General features: G+C 52.2%; 1 protein-coding gene across 7 annotated transcripts in view; it reads right to left on the reverse strand.

The window, feature by feature from the left end:
- SYNJ2 (synaptojanin 2) overlaps positions 1-20,331 on the reverse strand; it is a 98,952-nt gene that overhangs the window by 61,184 nt on the left and 17,437 nt on the right. For all 7 annotated transcript variants that reach the window (XM_032650671.1, XM_032650672.1, XM_032650670.1 and 4 more), the window contains exon 2: positions 4,151-4,237. In XM_032650671.1, coding sequence (XP_032506562.1) covers positions 4,151-4,237 — 87 coding nt within the window. The remainder of the gene's footprint in view (positions 1-4,150; positions 4,238-20,331) is intronic.

Genomic DNA, 20,331 nt, shown 5'->3' on the forward strand with positions numbered 1-20,331 from the left:
CCAGCTCGATATATATACTTGTTCACGGGGTCAGGGCTTCAGTCTGGGAAGATGAAAAACGTTCAAGAGACGGATGGTGGTGATGGTTGCACAACAGTGCGAATGTCCTTCATGCCACTGACCTGTGTGCTTAGAACTGCTTAAAATGGTAAATTTCATCTTATGTATATTTTCCCACAATTTTAAAAAGCCTCCAAAACCTCAATATCAATGTAGAAATCCTCTCCCTCAAAGCCCAGCTCCAAGTCAGAGCTGCCCAGGAGAAACCCCGACCCCTGCAGTGCCAGCGTCCGAGTCTCATCTGTGGCCACCTGTCGTCCATCATCTGGCTGGGAAGGGCGGGCGCTGGAGTCCCGATGAGTCAGGGGCAGACACAATGGTTCATTCAGGGACAATGCTGGGCATTTTCTCTGTTGGGTTTTCTCTGTGTTTGCTCGGCCTCGTTGTTCTCTCCCCGGCCAGGTGCGTACTGATCTCAACCCTGGGTGCCTACAAACTGTCTTCCCTACTCGTCTGCTGGTAGAGGATACTCTCAGATCCGTGAACATGGGACTCAGGGAGCCTAGGCTTCCCCAGCTGTGAAGTGATGAGCTGCGGCCAGAGGAGCCCGGCGCTCCCGCCCCTACCCCTTACCAACGAGCTCAGAATTCTAATTATCTGTATCCACCTGCTCATCTCAAGTACCTCTTTATCCTTCCCTGCCAAGAAGATGTGAGCAGTGAAGGCAGCGGTGCGCTGGCAGCTTTCACCAGCTCCCGGGAGCCAGCTGAGCACATCACAGCCCAATTCCACACTGGCCTGAAGTCAGCCGCGGTGGGTGCATTTACACCACAGAAACTGGCAAACGTGACCTGTCAGGGAGTTCCCTCCAGAGAGCTGGAAGTCAAACAGTGGAGAGCACACCACTGGGTGTAAGTATTAAAATAAATTATTACAACTGATGGCCATCCCCTTTCAAGACTTGCTGGAGGACACTGCCTTCCCTGAACCTCAAAGGCTCAGAGACTCAAAATTCCCTCTCCAGTGACGTTCCATTCTGCGGTGCCTGCCCAGGGAAGTCAGCCCTCGACTGGCCCGGGCAGACTAACCAGCACCAGGAGTCCCCGACCTGAAGGCACTCAGCCTGGGCCACATACCTAATTCTCCCAGAAAGACCCACCCCCTGCAGGACAGCCTCCCCCAACACTCAGTACCCAAGTTCAGTCCATGTTCATTCTCTCATGTAAGCCCCTTCAGAACTATGTAAGATAGACTTGAGGCAGTTTTCCTGCTTTTAGAGGAAATTAGAGATTAAATTAACTCAGGTCAGTCTGTTGAGAAGCCGAAACTAGATTTGAGGAGGGCTGTCTGGCGGAAGGTTTACAGGACTGGCATGTACAGTTTCACAGGCTGTGCACTGCACAACTCCAGGAGACACAATTCATTAGAGACCTCAATTTCTTCAACCCCTGAGGCTATGAAATAGGGAGGCCTTGAGAGCTTAGGTAAAAAGGGAGTTAAATCCCTATAATCATTGGGATAAATTCTTTCCATAACTATACTCTCACTTTCTATGCTTTGTACTGTGTATGTGTCAGGAAGTCCAGCTCAGGGGCTTATTGTGGGGGCTCCACCCGCTTCCTGCTGCCATTTCAGAGAGGAAGGAGGGACTTTGGCTCTCAAAAATCTACGAACCTGTACATGTTTCTGAATTTCTAACATAAAAGGCTGTTTTCACTGAGGTAGATTGAAACTGAACAACTGCCCCAAGTTAAGAGCCTGAGGGCAGCCGACTCCCACTCGGGCTGGTTGTCTCCTTAGCAAATAAAAGTTGGAATTTCACTCTTGTGCTGCTGACACCCTCCACAGGTAGAAAAAACAAAACAGACCATAGTCCTGGGGTGGGGACGTGCAGTGGGAAAAGAAATTCAAGTTAAAGCCAAACACTCCTCAGTGTAGCCAAAGGGAATTTGAAAAACTCAATGACAAGGCCCAATGCTTCCATCCTTCAGATACCCTGGGCCCTTTCAGAAATGCGTTGAGAAAGGCCAAATAATCCTGACATTCCAGAAGTCAAACGCATTCTCACCATGCTCAGGGAGCCTTCACAGCCCACCCTGCAGGGTGACACTGGTGGGCAGGGCTGAGGGTATTCAGAGGACACCAGAGATGGGGGCTGGGGACCAGAGGTTGTGCTCACTCACCCCTCAGGGGAGGGTGGAGGGCTGCAGGCGGGGAGGATGGCCTTGTCCAGGGCAGCTTTAGGAGTTGGTCACCTCTCTCCACTCCCTGCCCCGGGATGACCCTGCTGTAGCTGGGCACCCGCAGACACCCTGGCTCACTCTGACAATGTCTCTGGGGGCTGCCACCCTTCCCAGTTAGGACCAGTTCCCTGGACCTGACCTCAAATCATAGCCCAGGAAGAAAAGCTTTGCCCTGGGATGTGGGGAAGGTACTGCCTTCCTGGCCTTGAAATCTCAGCCTTTCTGTTCCTTCCAGGACAGAACAGCCTAGTGGTTGAAGGAAGCCGCTGTAGCCAGAAAGCAAGAGTTTAAACCCCAGTCGCCACTTGAGGACTGCCTGACTTCGGGCTAGTGACATATGAGAAATGGACCATTAATTTATGTACAAGAAGAATGATGCCAACAACTGTAACATATCTTAAATGTCCAGGTGTTGTAATATAAAAACTGTGTCACAGAACAGATGAAATACAACGCTTAAGCTCTCTGTCAGTCACAGATTCCCTACCTCACAGGCTGTTGGGAGAGCTGAGTTAATAAATTTAAACACTTAAAACAGTGCTAGCACAGAGTAAGCACCATGTACGGTTAGCTGTCATCCTCATATCCTCATGACTGAGGAAAGGCCACAGGAATTTTTCATAACCTCAGAAAAAAAACGGCTGCAGGGGAAAAAATCTACAGAAACCCTTGGCAGGCAGCACACCTTCATGAAAAAAGCAAGGGTCTGGAGGCAGCTAGATCCAGGTTTGAATCCTCCCTAAGCTTCTTAGGCAAGTTCCTTTTACCCTCTGAGTCTGTTTCCTTTACTGAAAACGAGGATGAAGATACCGTATCATGCTGACTTGTTTTTAGGATTAAAGAATCTAATGTATACTTAGCCATTGGCACAAAACAGACATTGAATAAGTGCATTTTGTCACGAGGGTACTGAATGCTTTTCCTAAACACTGTTGGGAGATGATCAATGTCATCATCATAGTTCAGAAAAAAACCATCCCACTAAAGAAAAGACCAGAAAAGTAACAGCAAACAACAGGGCTGTTCTGTCAGCTTTCAAAATCCTCAATCCAGGAAAACAGCTGCTCCGTGGATGTGGAGATGCACACGCTCAGCTCGGGAAGAGCCTGCGTTTGGTGAACTCACAGCCTCTTCTGGTCTTGGCCCCATAAGTCCTCGGAGACACTCAGCTGTAAATGAGGCAGCTGAGAGGGGAGGAAGGACACGGGGGCTGCAGCCCCAGAAGTGCACCAGGGCTCCCAAGAGGCCTAGGAGCGCAGAGGTGAGCCAGGGGTCCCACACGGAGGCGGTGGCACCCCACCCCAGCCTACGGCTCCGCCCCTCGAGTATGACGCCGAGCAGGATGCCCACTTGCTCCTGTAATTCTCTGTCCCTTCTAGTCACTACGCAGCCCAGCTCTGAAGCTCTCTCCGTTGCTCTCGCTCACACCCACCCTTGGTGCCCGACGGTCAGGTGCTGGTGGCTTTTCTCTCCTAGCCAACAACGCGCCGTCCCAGCTCCTCTCCCTCAAGACACACCCAGCAAGTCCAGGGGCTCCGGGCCTCTGACAGCCACCCCATCTGGAACACAGATCTCTTGTAAACAACAAACAAGCCCCTGGGTTGAGCCCTCCACCTCCAGACCAGGCTGGAAAACCTTAGATCCTGGTGGGCACGCGATGAAGGTGAGCTTCCTCTGCATCCAGGGCACGAAGCACCACTGGCAGGACCAGGCTGCGCTCACCTGGACCTCCTGCCCAGAGGAGCTGGCTCAGCGAAAGAAACATTTTAAAGGATGATAACAGTTAAAATAGAACGCCTAAATCCCACAGTCTTTCCACACTAACATAAGAGAGGCTCTACCCGGCACCAGAAATCTATCTAGCCAGGGGGGTCTGACAGCTGCTACCCCTCGGAGTGGGTACTCACCGGACTTCAACCTGAGCTCCCCCAGGCAGCCATAAGCATCAGTGAGCTTTCCATACTGGCCTTTAATGACCTCCTTTTCTTCTGGAGCTGGGGAAGAAACACAGCACAGACAGCATCAGCTGAGCCTCCCGTTGGAGTTCATTCACTGCAGCTCCCAATGCAGCTCCCACCCACTCGGAAAAGAAAACGCAGAGACAACAGCTCGGCCCCAAGTAATATTGGTGGAGGTCTGAGGATCAGCAAATCACCGAGCTGCAGTAACTCAGACCTTCCCACCAAAAGCTTGCTCTCTGGAAGCTCCGACAGCTGCCTGCGGGCTGGAGAGGCAGAGGGGAGTCCCTGGCTGGCAGACGTGAGTGTGAGGGTTCGAGCCCGGGCCAGTTGCTGCAGGCCGGCCCCGTCCCTCTGCGCCGCAGTCCACACGCTCAGGAACAGCAGTGAGTCATCGCTCCCTGATGGGGAGGACCGTCCTTCTTAACTATCGTCCACTAGAGGCTGCGTCGTTCAAGTGCCCACCTGTCCCCAGGGACCGACTAACACATGGGTGCTAAGCAGGGGGCCTGGGGCCAGTGAACCCCGAGGCAGGCTGATGAACAGAGGCCCCGGCTCTTCAGCAGTTACTGGGAACGCCCAGGGCGAGACCCAGCCTGGTGCAAAAGCGAAGGCAGAAAAACTGACAGAGAGAAAGGTTGTTAGAAGCAGGGAGCCCTTGACCTTGACGGGGATGCCACAGACGCAGCTGGAGATGCCATTGGCTGTTACAGGGGCCAGGCCTTTGTACCCCTTTCTCAGAAGAATGTTTCTAAATGCACAGAACAAAACATAAACATGCATGAATCCTCAAATAAGGACCTGGCAAATACCATTAGGGAGACTTACTAGGGAAGCAGTTACTCAGCCTCAAATGAATTCATCTACTGAGTTGGCCAAAAGGTCCGTTCGGGTTTTTCCATAACATCTTATGGAAAAACCCGAACGGACCTTTTGGCCAATCCAATAGTACAAGGGCTCTCCATCTGGGGAGACAGAGGAAGGCCTGGGCAGATACCGGAGCTTCACGGATAGCTTTTGGGGGAATCCGTATGATCTCTAAAATTGTACGCAAAATTTTTGATGTATATTTTTATGAGGCTAAGATCCATAATTTTCATCAGAATCTCCAAGGAGTTATATGGTTAAAAACCAGTTTAACAAATGACATTTTCCTCCAACAGTCGTGTGAATTTTTCTAATTGATTAGGTTTTTTTTTTGGTGGCGGGGATCAGGGAGAAGAATAACCTGGAGGTAACTACCATAGCCCTGCCGACTCCATCGACTTGCCTCAGAGGATGTGGGACAGCTGGGAGGCGGTGGAATGATGTACTAGTCTCCACCGCCGCGGTAACAAACGACCCACCACATACTCAGTGGCCCAAGACAACACAAATTTGTGATCTTATAATTCTGCTTGTCCGAAGTCTCTGAAATGGGTTTCACCGGGTTAAAATCAAGATGTCAAAAGGATGGGGTTGCCTCTGGAGGCCCTAGAAGAGAAGCCATCCCCCTGCCTTTTGCAGCTTCTAGAGTCCCCTGCAGTCCTTGGCTACTGGCTGCCTCCTTACTCTCCAAAGCCAGCAATCGCATCACTGATATCTGCTTCCATCTTCATACCTCATTCTCTCTCCTTCTCCTGCCTCCCTCTTCCATCTGTTAAGGACCGCTGTGAGTACACTGGGCCCCCAGATGACCCCAAACAATCTCCCATCTCAAGGCCCTTAACGTAATCACATCTGCAAAGCCCCTTCTGCCACGTGTGGTAACATTCACAGGAACTGGGGATTAGGGTGTGGACATCCGAGGGGCCCCCAGATGGATACAACCCAGTTCCTGGAGCCTCTCCATCCCCGAGTCTGCTCTCTGCCCAGGGTGGTGACAAACCTGCCATTAAGGGACGGGCCCTGGGCCCTGTGCCATGGAGCCCTCCCGGAAGTGGCCTGCTCCCTGCTCTAGGACACGTGAAGCCCTAGGACAGGGAAAGCCTGTGAAATCCCAACCCCACAGGTGGAAGCGAACTGCCCCTTGCAGGCCCTGTTCGGGGCCATGCATGGTGTCTCCCAGTCTAACCAGGGAGAGGCCTGGTCCTCACCTCGGGGGACAAGTTGCTCAATGCAAGAGAATAATTCTGACACGAAAAAGTCATATTTTAACCCTCAGAGCTTTACAAAGCCTTTGAACAGAACCCTGAAGCCGGAGTATCATCTGGGTCTCACTTTGCTGACCCTGAAACATGGTGGTCTTTGTGCATTCGTGTACCTCTGCAAATAGTCCCGACCGCATAAACAAAACCCCGGGAAAATGCCAGCCAAAGTTAATGTGGTCAAATCCACACTTCAGAGGTGGGAACAGGGCTTCAGGAGAAGCCGTGGAAACAGACTGACCCCTTGCCCTGCTGGATCCCACAGGACAAGCCCGCCCCCGCGCTGGGAAAATTAAACAAACACAAACAAAAAAGACTTTTCATCCTATTTTAAAAACAAAGAAGCACAACGCCACCAGGCCACTTTGTCCCATTCAAATCCTGTAAATGATTGACTCCTGAATATATAATCAACACCATTATCCCCGACGTTCACACGTGGTTCACACGGCAGGTCACGACCTTAGTGCACGTGACAGTCCCGGGAGATGCTTTTGCTCCACCACAAACAGACTGACGGCAAACAAACCAGGTGGCCTAAAACATCGAAATTTTCTCAGCTCTCGGTTCTGGAGCCTGGAAGTCTGGAAGCAAGGTGTCAGCGGGCCACACTTCCTCTGGAGGCCCCAGGGGAGGGTCCTCCCCGCCTTGTCCTGGCTTGTGGCGGTGGCCATCAATCTTGGCCTTCCTCGGCTTGCAGCTGCGTCACTCCAACCCCTGCCTGCATCGTCACGTGGCTGTCTTCTCCCTGTGTGGCTCTGTGTCTCTCTCCTCTTGTAAGGACACCCATCACACCGGATTTGGGGCCCCCCTCCAGGATGACCTCAATTCAACCTAACTAATTACACCTGCAATGACCCTATTTCCAAATAAGGTCACATTCCGGGGTACCTCTTAAAGCCCAGACTCCCGGCAAACCGTCTCTCCTTTTCTCCACGCCCTCCTCTCCGAGGCCCCTTCTGACCCCCTGCAACGTGGAAGCAGGATGCGTCCCATCCCTGTGACGCAGGCCCCCTCGCGGCCCTCACAGCCCCACCTGCAGCACTCCCGGAGGCCTGGCCTCCCGGGCAGCCTCTTCTAAAACTGCCCAACATGCCGCCTGCCCCAAATAACTGTTTCCTCACTTAGTGTCGAAGGAAGAAGAAATCCATTTTGCTCTTCAAAAGGGAGCTCACAAATCAAATACATACAAGCCTCAGGCAGGTAATGAATGAATGAAGCTGCTGGAGGGGCCATGGGCGACCAGAGGACACACGCCCCTTCTGATGGGGGCACACGGTCCGTTCCCACCCTTTTACCCCAGGAGGACAGGCCAGCACAGTGCCAGCGAGCCTCCAGTTTTTCAAGAGAAATAGGATACTTCTGATTTTTCAGTGTTGGCAACCAGTCCAGATTTATTTTAAGCATCGTGTGGGCTGCACACCTCTGCAGACCGTATTTGATCTGCCCGTTGGCAACGTCTGTCCTTCCTTACTTAATGTCTCAAAAATAGACTATGTCTGTCTTCCACACTTTTTTGCATTTCCGGTAGGTTTTTCCATGTGAGAATGTTTTTGCTTCCCCCCGCCCACATCCCCCCTCCCCGCCCCCACATTGGCCACGACTTTCCAGAAAGTCCTCTCGTTTACACTCCCACCCTCATCCTCGTCCACCTCTTGCCCGGGGATTCAGCTGTTCATTCAGTGGGCATGTATCTGAGAGCCAAATGCGGCTGGCACTGTCCCAGGCACAGGGACCCAGCAGGGATCCAAACAGACCCCAACCCACCTACGCCAGAGTCAGCCGAGGCAGACACTGGGCAGTGGCAAAGAAGGGACACATGTCATGAACGGATGAGTGATGACAGTGGAGGCCAACCCGGTGGGGCTGGGAGCCGGGAGCCGTGGCACTGACGAGGCTGCCACAAAGGTGGTGGAGCGGCAGCACCTACTCGGTGCCAGGAACCACACAGGCTTCCTGCCAAGGGGGACAGATCAGATCCGTAGCACAATACAGACAGTGATGTGAGCTAAGGAGAAGAAGTGAGCAGGGAAGAGGGGCAGGAAGTGAGGGGAGTGTGAACTTCTACAGCGGGGTCTGACAAGGCCTCACTGCAGGGGCGACCTTTGAAAGTAGATGAAGGAAAAGAGAGAGGTGGCTGAGTGGACAGTCGGGGAGCACTATGGGTCCGGAAGAGCACATGCAAAGGTCCTGAGGCAGAAGCATTCTTGGCACATGCAAGGGTTAGCGAGGTCAGTGTGTCTGATAGAGGAAATGGAGTCGGGGACACATTGCAAAGTGCTTTCTAGGTGATGAAGAGACTTGGGGTTTCACTCTGAGTGAGAGGGAAGCATTGCAGGGTTCTGAGGATCACTCCGGCTGTCCTGTTGAAAACAGATCCTAGAGGGGCAAAGGAAAGGCAAGGAGACCAGTTAGGAGGCCCTACAATGATCGAGGCAAGAGAGGATGCTTGGACCGGGGTGGTAGGACTAGAGGTGCTGGGAAACGGTCAAATTCTGGTAACACGCGCACGTGCATACACACACACACACTTTTTTATTATTGAAACTTCCAAAGAAGAGCAGACTAGGGTAATAAACCCTACGTATCCAACAGCTCCGACTGCTATCAATTCACGCCCAACCTTACTTCACTCATACCCCTCACCCACTCTCCCACACCTCAGGTCAGTCTCCTAATGTGGGCCTCAGACAATAAGCATCAATCAGTGTCAGGAATAAAAACTATGGGACCCCATCCCGGCCCTACTGAATCAGAAACTCTGGCCTTAAGACCCAGAAATCTGTGTTTTCACAAGTCCTCTGGGTGAGAATCACTGCCCGAGATTATTCCAAGTAAATCACAGACTTCACGTCATTTTATCTATAAATATTTCTGTACGAATTTCTAAAAGAAAAGGGTTCTTTTTAAAAAGGGAGCACAATACCATGATCAAATCTAAAAAAAAAAATGTAACCGTAATTCCTTAACATCATCAAACATCTGCAGATATTCTGAAGGCAGAACCAGGGGATCTGTGGACAGACCGCATGTGGGACATGAGAGAAAGACAGGGTTCAAGGATGACGCCAAGTCTTGCTCCCGAACTGACAGGATGGCATGGCCATGACCCCCGGTGTCTGTGAAGACAGACGGGCCAGGTCTCGGAAAGGCACTGGGAGCTCAGTTCAGACAGGCCCCAGATTTCGAGGATGGAGTCATGCCATCTGGAGTTACACAGAGACACCGGCTGAAGATACAAACTGGATGCCCCCAGCAAACAGAAGGTACTTAAAATCATGAGAGTGGGGGAGATGGTCTGGGGAGTGCGTGGAGGGGACAGCATGTTTAAAGGCTGGGGAGACGGAGGAGGAGAAGCCAAAAATGGGCTTCCCTGGTGACGCATGGTTAAGAATCCACCTGCCAAGGGCTTCCCTGGTGACACATGGTTAAGAATCCGCCTGCCAATGCAGGGGACACGGGTCCGAGCCCTGGTCCGGGAAGATCCCACATGCCGCGGAGCAGCTGGGCCCGTGCGCCCCAACTACTGAGCCTGCGTGTCACAAGTACTGAAGCATGCGTGCCACAACTACTGAAGCCCACACGCCTACAGCCCGTGCTCCGCAACAAGAGAAGCCACCGCAATGAGAAGCACGCGTACCACAATGAAGAGTAGCCCCCGCTCGCTGCAACCAGAGAAAGCCCACGCGCAGCAACGAAGATCCAACGCAGCCAAAAATAAATAAATTAAATATTTTTTTAAAAAATCATTTATATTAAAAAAAAAAAAAATATATATATATATATATATATATAAGAAGCCAAAAAGATATAAGAAAAGTCAGCAGTGTGTGGTGTCAGGAGCCTGGAGGACAGTGCTGACAGGGGCCATGAAGGGTCAGTGAGGTTGGATGCTGCCCTGAGTCCCGTCCCACCAGGACTGAGCACTCATCACTCTAGGTACACACAGGTGAACCAGGAAAGAGCAGTTTCCGAAAAGTTGAGGGACAAAAACCTGAATGGAGAGGAAGAGAAAAAACAGAGACCGTGAGTAGAGACAATTCCTTGAGGAAGTCGTGTGTGTGTGTGTGTGTGTGTGTGTGTGTGTGTGTTTGTGTAGAAATGGGAGGCTGTAGAGCGGGAAGTGGGGTCTAAAGATTTCCCGAAGGTTTGCACACTGGTAGAACTGATGCAAGGGAGGTAACAGCTGCTGGAGGAGGAGACAGAGGGGACCCGCCAGCAGTGCCCTGGACTGGCGATGTGTGAATGGAGGCTGCCTTAACACAGAGTCCATCCACTTAACAGGAGAGAAGGAGGACACAGGGACAGATATGGTGGGTGGGTGAGGCAGAGCTGCAGGGGGAGGTGTGCAGGAGCTGTCTGGGGACGCGGGAGGGTGAACGGGATATAGGAGCATCACTGAAGGGCCTGGGGACCCTGAAGGGGCAATGAGACCCGGCGGTGTGGTAGTGGGTTGTCTCCAGAAACCTCCAGCCACACAGAGGCAGGTACAGGTGAGGAGGACCTACCCAGTGGCTTACCAGGTGAGTAACGAGCAAGAGAGGGACAGGGGTGGGAGGGAGAGGGCAGGGGTGGTGTGTGAAGGGAGGAGAGGCGTGGGGGTTGGGAAGCGACTGGAAGAGGCGGCAGGTTCACCTTCTGCACTGTTGGTGGGAATATAAGTTGGTGCAGCCACTATGGAAAACAGTGTGGAGGTTCCTCAAAAGGCTAAAAATAGAGCTACCATAGGATCCAGCGATCCCACTCCTGGGCATATATCCTGACAAAACTCTAATTTGAAAAGATATATGCACCCCAATGTTCATAGCAGCACTGTCTGTGATGGCCAAGACATGGAAGCAACGTAAGTGTCCATCGACAGATGAATGGATAAAGAAGATGTGGTACACACACACACACACACACACACACACACACACACACACACACACGGAATACTACTCAGCCATAAAAAGGAATAAAATAATGTCATTTTTAGCAACATGGATGGTGGATTGGGAGTTTGGGGTTAGCAGATGCAAACTATTATATAGAGAATGGTTAAACAACAAGGTCCTACCGTATAGTACAGGGAACTACATTCGATATCCTATGATAAACCATAATGGAAAAGAATATGAAAAAGAATGCATGTATATGTAAAACAACATTTTAAAAGAGGTGGCAGGTTCACGGGATCGCAGTCCCAGTGGGGTCAAGGTGGTTGGAATTGGGGAAGTGAGGGATGAGCTGGAAAGATGAAGGTGGAGGATGAAAAGTGGGATGTCTGACACAGAGGGTGGATGGAGTATCTGGGCCGACAGGGAAGAAGGTAAAATCGTCAAGGAACCAGGCGATTACAAGGAGGGCCAGGGGGCAACAAGGTTCCTTGGTGTGCATGGACAAAGGGTCAACAGAGCCTGCAAGGGAGTTTGACCCTAGATTAACCTCCAAGTCCTGTTTCCCTGGTAACCTGATAAACCCTGTCTACAATACTAGATGAGATGGCTTATGATAAAAATAGACCTGTCTGGTAGCAGGCACTGGACCGGGAGGAACCACAGGTGACCAGAACAACGATGAGGCCACAGGAGACTCTTGGATGGAGCTGTCCTTTGAGGTAACCTGGAAGCTCAGCTGACCACCGACACTAGATCCTTTCGGGGAGTGAGGCTTCTCAGCAAGACAGCCCTGGCATCCACACCTCCCCAGCGTCCACACCCCGTGGGTGACCTTACAGAGCTGCTGTGAGGATGACTCCAGAGAGGAACGCTCCGTGCAGCCCCACCGGCGAGCTCTGGTTCCTGTCCTGGATGCCAAGTGGGGTGCTGACAGTTTGGATGTTTGGATGGGCCTAGGAAGACCTCCTGGTGGGCGCTGGACATGACATTCCTAGTTGACAGCTTTTATGGTGGAGGGAAGGAGGATGGCCTGGAGGTGGCAAAGAGGAGCCTGGGGGGACACGCATCCCACCCCCGGGTCCAGTGGGCCAAGAGGAGTGGAAGAGAAAGGGCCCCACTGCAGGGGGGACAGTGCTTGCCCCAAAGCAGCGCAAAGCTGGCCCGGGATTCTGGTTCTCAGGACAGACCTCTGTCATCAGACAGAGCTGGGGGGGGCGGGGCAGGTCTTGTGGGAGCCACAGGCCGCAGCGAGCGTCTGCTCTACTCCAGGCCAAGCAGGCCGCGTTCCTGGTCAGCAGGCCAGCGGTCTGGATCAATAATCAAACCAACCACGCGTGCTTCTTTCTTCCATAATATTTTCCACAATAACACCCCTTAAGGAAATTCCATCAAGGCCCAGCCCACAGGTCAGAAAAATAAGTAGGTCAATTTAACAACGCAGACGGTCCAAGTCTGAGGTACCATTTGTGGCTGCGTTCTTGTGGCTGACCTTACACCAGCTTCTTCTATTTCAAGGTCTCAAGAGGACAGAATCCTCAAGATCAAGGTCAACGACTTCTTCATGTGCTAATTCTGAGCTCGGCTTGTGGCTGTTCCTTCCAGAGTTATCAGTTGGGAACTAAAGCAGATCTCCAGAAAGACAATGGTTTTCCTCGGGCCGGCGGGCTGGTGGATGGAGGCTGCTGGAGGGTTGCTAAGCAACGTGGAAATCAAAACACCAGCCTGAAACAGAAGCTTGAGAGCCCAGACAAAAGCCAACTGGGCAGACACATCAGTCCCGCTAAGAAACCTTCCTGCTCTCCCCACCACCTCTCCCTCTCCCAAAAGTCCAAGCCATGTGAAGGGCGGGTTGGGGAGTGCACCCTGAAAATACGACCTAAGCAGAAGCATTGTCTCCCAGCAAGGCTGTGCATACGTGCGCCACCCAGCCGGAGAAAGTAAGAGCACAATGTATGGTCTCCTGCGGCCACAGCTAGAGAAGCAGCTGGATAAACTCCCCTCCCTGCACCAAGGTCAGCAGTGGCTGAGGTGACCAGCCTGGAAGAGGAGGCCAGCTCCTCGGACAAGAGGGCTTGAGTGCTGGGCTGGACACTGAGCCTTTAGAGTTGAGTCTTTTTTTTCCCTAAAGAGAAGAGATCCGGGCCTTTAAAACATACGGACACAGGGCTTCCCTGGTGGCACAGTGGTTGAGAGTTCGCCTGCCGATGCAGGGGACACAGGTTCGTGCCCCGGTCCGGGAAGATCTCACATGCCGCGGAGCAGCTGGGCCTGTGAGCCATGGCCGCTGGGCCTGCACGTCCGGAGCCTGTGCTCCGCAACAGGAGAGGCCACAACAGTGAGAGGCCCGTGTACCGCAAAAAAAAAAAAAAAAAAAAATGAGCATCAATTACCCGCTTTTCCACAAATGCATGCAAGCTATCTTTAGACATGGGGGAGAGGTAGATCCTTCAGGGCAGAGTTCACGGGCTGACCAGAGACCTCACTCCTGGGCCTCCTGTCCCCCTCCCAGGCCCCCACAGTGACTCCCCCCTGGGGCAAGTCCCGACGTGTCACTCCCTCCTATAACAAACCCTTCAGTGTGCTTCCCTTGACTAACAACTTAGACCCAAGGCCTGGGCTGGGTGCTGAAGGTTCCACTCCCAGCTACTTTCCCAGTTTCTTCTCTAACTGACCAGCCCAGCCAGTCACTGAGTATTTTCCCCTTTTCTTCCTTACTCAGGAAGAAGTACTTCCTTACTCTACCTGAGTGCCCCTCCCAGCCCTGCTATGACCCCACTGGAGTGCCTTGTCCCTCACCGAGAAGCCCTGTTTCCATGCATGTACACACACAGACACACACACACACCCTTACCTTTAGAAACCTTGTCGTGCGATCCATATACACCCTCTAATGCTACATGAGGTGCAGGGAGGGAGGGGGAGAGAAGGGGAAAGTCACACCCTTTCACACTTCAATCCCATCACTCAACACGGCCTACTGTGTGCCAGGCACTGGGGGAAGCAGCAGTGAGGCAGGAATATGACCAGAAGGAGAAGCATCCTTCAGGAAGCAGGTGTGATCACCTGGGTGATGCTACGGGCAGACCTGCGTGGGATCCGGCAAGGCAGCCATCTCTGGTGACCCTGATGGAGGGCTTCAGAGTACCAAAGGGCGAGCACCAAAGCCTGGCTGAAACTGCGTCGCAGAGAGTGGGAGGAGGGAGAGCGGAGACAGCCCCTTCACGTGGGGGAACGGAGCAGAGAAAGGAGGCGGGGCATTGGGGTCGAGAGAGGGTGTTCTAAACATGAACCATCTGTTGGTGTACCGGTGGAAATCATCCAGCTAGGAAGGGAAGGGAGGAAGCGGGGGACCAGAGTCTTCAGAGGTGAGAGGGGACGGGAGCAGAGCAAAGGAGGAAGAGAAGGGGTACAGAGGGCACGCGCCCTAACACAGGGGGGCAGCGCCGCCGACGCGGGGCAGGCGAAGGAGGTGACTGGGTTTGTCAGAGTTCTGTTTTAGTTACTTTCATTCTCTCAGTGAAACAGGGAGTGAAATTAGCGGAGAGGGACAAGGTGTTGAAGGCCTGAGATGAGAAACAGTCATCCCGGAGGGCAGAAGAGAAACCCGGCTAGGCAGATGAAACCAGGCCACCGAAGCAGCACTGGAGACCCTTAGGAAGTTGTGACAGACAGATCAGTGTGGTCGGGTTTTCCTCCAGCTGCGTCCAGCAACATGAGGGTGTGCTCGTAGTCGGGGGAGAGGACTAACTCAGGGCCAGGGGTTTTGCCTGGCAAGTATGAAGGAGAGAGTGGCTGAAAGAGGGGAGAGCGTGTGCAAGAGGAATGATCAGCATGGATGGGAATCGAAGCAGGACAAGGAGGCAAGAGAGGCTGTGAGGGGAGGGAAGGTGCTGGGAAGGGTCGCGGGCCACAGACTCAAGGTCTGAGTAGGGGTCCTGAGCGGGTTAGGAGGGCAGAAGGTGGCGGAGAGGATGCTTGACGCTGCACTTCCAGGGCAGTATAACGACTGGCGATGAGAAGGCCGGCAGCGTGAAGGGGGATGGAAGGAAAGACTTGGCAGTGAGGAGGTGAGAGCAGCTAATGGGCACGACCATAGCTAGGATGGGACAGGAGGTGGCGGAAGAGCTGGGTGAGCCAGGAGCCCAGCCCTCTATGAATGGGAGCATGGCCGAGGGGCAGGCAGTCTTCCAGGTAGGGATAGGGCCCTGCGGGGGAGGAGCGGTGAGGAACACAGACAATGACCCCGCCTCCAGCAAGGCCGCCGGGTTTGGGGGAATGCGTGAAGGTGAGGTCGGGACACAGTTCCAGGAGGCTGGGGTGAGAGTTGATGAACCTCCCCAAGGTCGATTACTACTCTCTATTTTAATCCACAATCCAGACAACAGTCGATAATTCATTTCTTAGGCTTCTCTGATTTAAAAATATTTTTGTTCGGTCAGATTCATTAGGGATCTGACAGAGCAGTTTGTTCACCTGTGTTAGATGCTCAGAAACTGTCACCAGCGCTGCAGCCACGCTCTTTGGGGACCTCTGACCTCTGACAAACTCGGGAGCACAGAGGTCCAGGGAAGATGAGGGAAGTTCAACTCGGCGAAGACACGTTATTATCACTTTATTACCGACACCCCACCCACAGGTAATACCTGGGGGCGTAGTCTGTGACAGGTGTGGCCTCTTTCTCCATATACGGCTATTAACTAAACACACCTGCTTACTCACGAGGCCCCCCCCCCCCCCCACCCAACAACAACGGGAAACGGCACAGGTTTTTTTGTTTTTTTTAACAAAAGGGCGGAAGAAACCTTCTCAAATGAACCTAGTTACACTGTTTTGTTGATTTGGAAACTGTCTCCTCCAAACTACCCTCCAGCCAAAGGCTTTCTGTACCTGGAATTAGCTCTAGTCTCAAAACAGAGAAGCCTGTGGCTGGCTCAGAACCTGGCCTTAGAATCTTCATCCCCTCACAGCAGGGATTCCCCAAGTGGACCCTAGGGACACTGGTCACCGGCAGGTGTTGATGTATGTTCTGTGAACTAAAGGTCAAAGGTGTTTGGGGAAGGCAGGGCTGTCTCAGTAGGTGGCTTTACTGCAGGGCCTGGCCATCTTTCATATGATTAACTCAATGCTGGACATCTCCAAGGGGTCCATGTCCAGACTCCCCCAGTCATTTGCCACAAAATCCTTTCTGGGGAAGTTTGCCTTTACAGAATGCCTCTGAAGCCTGTCCCACACTCCTTCCAGGGGGCCAAGTCTGTCCTCCCCAACCCTGGCTTTTTTTGACAGGTGCCATACCTCTCACCAGCCCCAACCTCTGGCCATGGTGGCCCTGTTCTACTTACTGCCACTCCTGGCCCGGCCACAGGTGTTGTTCATGTCCCAAGCACCTGAGCCCTGCCCTGACGTTCCCAGCACTGAGCTGGACTGGAACCTGGGCAGGTGTGTCCCCAGAGGACAAGTTAAATCTGGGCTTGTCTGGGAGCCCACGGGGCTGACCTGGGGAGCCAGTCATGAGAACCAAACATCTGCTGGGAGAGGGATGAGCCTATGGGGACGGACAGGTATGTGGGCACAGCTGCAGGCCAGCGGGGAGGGGTGGATAGGAGGGGTGATGCTGAGGAAGTACATTATCTGTCACCCGGGGCTTCCACTGAATCTCAGGAGGGAGAAGGCAAGAGAAGTGGAGCAAGAGAGAGAAGAGCACTCATCCATCTAACGCGGATGACGGCGCTCAGCAGAGCTGTTAGTGTTGGCTCCACTGCCTGGGCCATTGTATTTTTCCTCTTGAGAATTACTTAGTGTGGCTTTTGCCAATTTTTCTGTCGAATGACTGGTCCTTCTTCTTCGTGATCCGTAGGCGTGTTTTATAGCATACAATGGTCATCAGTCCTGGATATGTCCCTGTGTATGTTGCAAAGGGCTGTACATAGTTTCCTTCCAGCCTGCTGTTGTCTTTTAACTATATTTATGGTGTCTTTTGATATCCCAGAGTTTAAAATGTTTCTGTAGTCAAATCTATCAGCCTGACACGGGGTAAAGGAGGAGGAGGGGGCCCTAGGGTGCCACCAACGCTGTTTCCAGATCTTCACACTGGTTATGCGACATGCTCACTTGGTGAAAATTCACAGAACTGTTCGCTTAGGATTTGCTTTCTGTATATGATACACTTCAATAAAAAACAGTTCTTAAATCTCTCAGGTTATTTTTTCCTTTACGACTTCTGAGTTTTATGCTTTGCTTAGAAGGGCTTTCTGTACCATTACACTGTGGAAGCTTCTCCTATGTTTTTTTCTAAAACTTTAAAAGTGGGATTTCTTTACATTTAACTCTTAAGTACCTCTGGAATTTATATATGATTTAATGTAGGGCTCTAACTTAATTCGTGTCCACATGGGCTTAACAAAACCTTTTCCTGACTCTCCAGCTCTGGTTTCCTGGGAACCCCATAAAGGTAAAACATAAACCACATCACTAGATAACACTGCTTATGGTCAAAATGAACTTCATGAATGAAGAAGCCCCAGTGGGGACGCCAGGCTTGGGGCTTCCTTAAGTGTGACAACTTTTGTAGCCGAGCATATCCCTTTGTGAACCCCGGAAACTATACCTATGGCGGTTTTATAAGGGATCCTAGCTCCTGCAGGCACGAGGCTGTAAGCTGGCGAGATGCTAGCTGGCGACAGACAGCTGTGTGAACAGTCACCTGCATGACCTGTGGCAAAGGCCACTCACTCCCCGGAAGAGGAACCGCCCGGCATGGACCTGTGGGCAAGCCCTTCTCCCTTCTGACCAGACAGCCAAGGCGGACCTGCTCTGAAATAGCTGGCTGAACAAAGCAAGTGCCAAGTTGCACAAACACCCTCTACTGAGCGTCCACCTTTTCCCCCAATGATTTAAATTGCTACCTTAATAATAAATTAATTACTCTATTTACATGAGTCTGCTTTGAGCCCTCTCCTCTAGTCTACTGATTTTTGCCTATTAGATCATTGTTCAGGCTTTATAGCATGATTCACTGTCTAGTAGATCAAGACTGTCCTGATCTTTTTCAAAATCTTCTTGGCTATTCTGGCCATTTCTTCATCATTTGGCAGTGTTTCCTGAGCCTCTCCTCACGTCAGACAGTGCTGAGAACACCCCCCACCCCCGTATTAGTTTCTTGGGGCTGCCAAACAAAATACCACAAGCTGGAGAATTAAAGCAACTCGCACTTGGTTAATCAACTGCAAAATCCAGCTGTGGGCAGGGCCAGGCTCCCTCTGGAGGCTCCAGGGAGGATCCTTCCTGCCTGTTCCCGCTTCTGGGAGCCCCAGGCATTCCTTGGCTGGTGGGAGCATCACCTCCATCTCCGCCTGTCTTCATGTGGCCATCTCCCCTCTGTGTGTGTGTGTCTTCACATGACATTCTCCCCTCTGTAAGTACCTGTCTCTGTGTCTCCTCTTCTTACAAGGACACCAGTCCTACAGGACTAAGGGCCCACCCTACTTCAGGATGACCTTAATCTTAATTCACACCTTAATTGTGGCGACAAAGACCCTATTTCCAAGTAAGGTGACATTCAGTTAGAGGGGTTAGGACTTGAACATACCTTTCTGAGGCGGACAGTGCGACCTACAACCTCCAAGGAGCTGGCACGCTTAAGACCCAACAGATGTTGCAAGCAAATAAATAAGGTAATTTCAGTGACACGTGCTATAGAGACAAGAAAACAGGTGAGGGAATGGAGACAGTTGAGGCGTGGAGGCCATGGGCTGGTTTGGCTAAGGGTGGTCAGGAACGTCTTGCCAAAGTCACTGAGTTAGGCCTGAATGAGGACAAGGTGGCTAGGCAGAGGTCTGGGAAGGGTACTGCGGGCAGAGGGCACAGCCAGTGCAGAGACACTGAGGCAGGAACCAGTCAGGGTCACTCAAGAAGAGTGAGCCCGGGAAATGCGGGGGAGACAGGCTGGAGGAAGAGCCGGGGCAGAGGACACAGGCGGTGCAGGCTCGGTCAGGCCATTGTCTGGGGTCAAGGGGACGGCCCGGGAGTGGCAGCCAAGAGGCCACTTAGGAGGTGGCGTGTGGTCCAAGGGAGAGAAGCAGTGGCTGGACTAGTGCCGTAGCAACTGCAACAGGGAAACCGGTGGATTCAGACATATTTTGGAGGCAGTGGTCTGGACGTCCTGGTGGATTGGACGGAACTGAGGAGAAGACAGGGATCTGGATGACTCACAGGTTCTGTCTGGAGCAACAGGCCCACCCACGGGGGTCTGCCATTACTCAAAACGGGAGGATTAAGATAAGCACAAGTTTAAGGCCGGGGGAGTCCCAGATATACTTCAAAGTCAGCCTGTTACGTTTTATATCAAACTCCTGTGGGGGCTTCCCTGGTGGTGCAGTGGTTAAGAATCCGCCTGCCAATGCAGGGGACACTGGTTCGATCCCTGGTCCGGGAAGATCCCACATGCTGTGGAGCAACTAAGCCCATGCACCACAACCACTGAGCCTGTGCTCTAGAGCCCACAAGCCACAACTACTGAGCCCATGTGCCACAACTACTGAGACTGCGCTCTAGGGCCCGCAAGCCGCTACTGAGCCCACGTGCCACAACTACTGAGCTTGCGCTCTAGAGCCTGCGAGCCACAACTACTGAGCCCACGTGCCACAACTACTGAGCCTGTGCTCTAGAGCCCGCGAGCCGCAACTACTGAGCCAATGTGCCACAACTACTAAGCCTCTGCTCTAGAGCCCACGAGCCACGACTACTGAGCCCAGGTGCCACGACTACTGAGCCAACGTGCCACAACTACTGAAGTCTGTGCGCCTAGAGCCCATGCTCTGCAACGAGAAGCCACCGCAATGAGAAGCCCACACACCGCAACGGTAGCCCCCACTCACCACAACCAGAGAAAGCCCGCGTGCAGCAACAAAGACCCAATGCAGCCAAAAAGAAAATAAATAAGTAAATTTATATTTAAAAAAACCAAACACTCCTGTTGATTGCATTTTACTCACAGGTACTTGCATTTACAGATTTATTGAGAACATTTTTACAATGTTGATGTTCCTTTCCCAAGAATATGCTGTACCTTTCCACTTATTCAGTGCATCCATAAAGTTTTATAGCTTTACATATTTGATTATGTTTA

This window comes from Phocoena sinus, chromosome 12 (assembly GCF_008692025.1).
Source record: "Phocoena sinus isolate mPhoSin1 chromosome 12, mPhoSin1.pri, whole genome shotgun sequence".
Taxonomy (NCBI): domain Eukaryota; kingdom Metazoa; phylum Chordata; class Mammalia; order Artiodactyla; family Phocoenidae; genus Phocoena; species Phocoena sinus.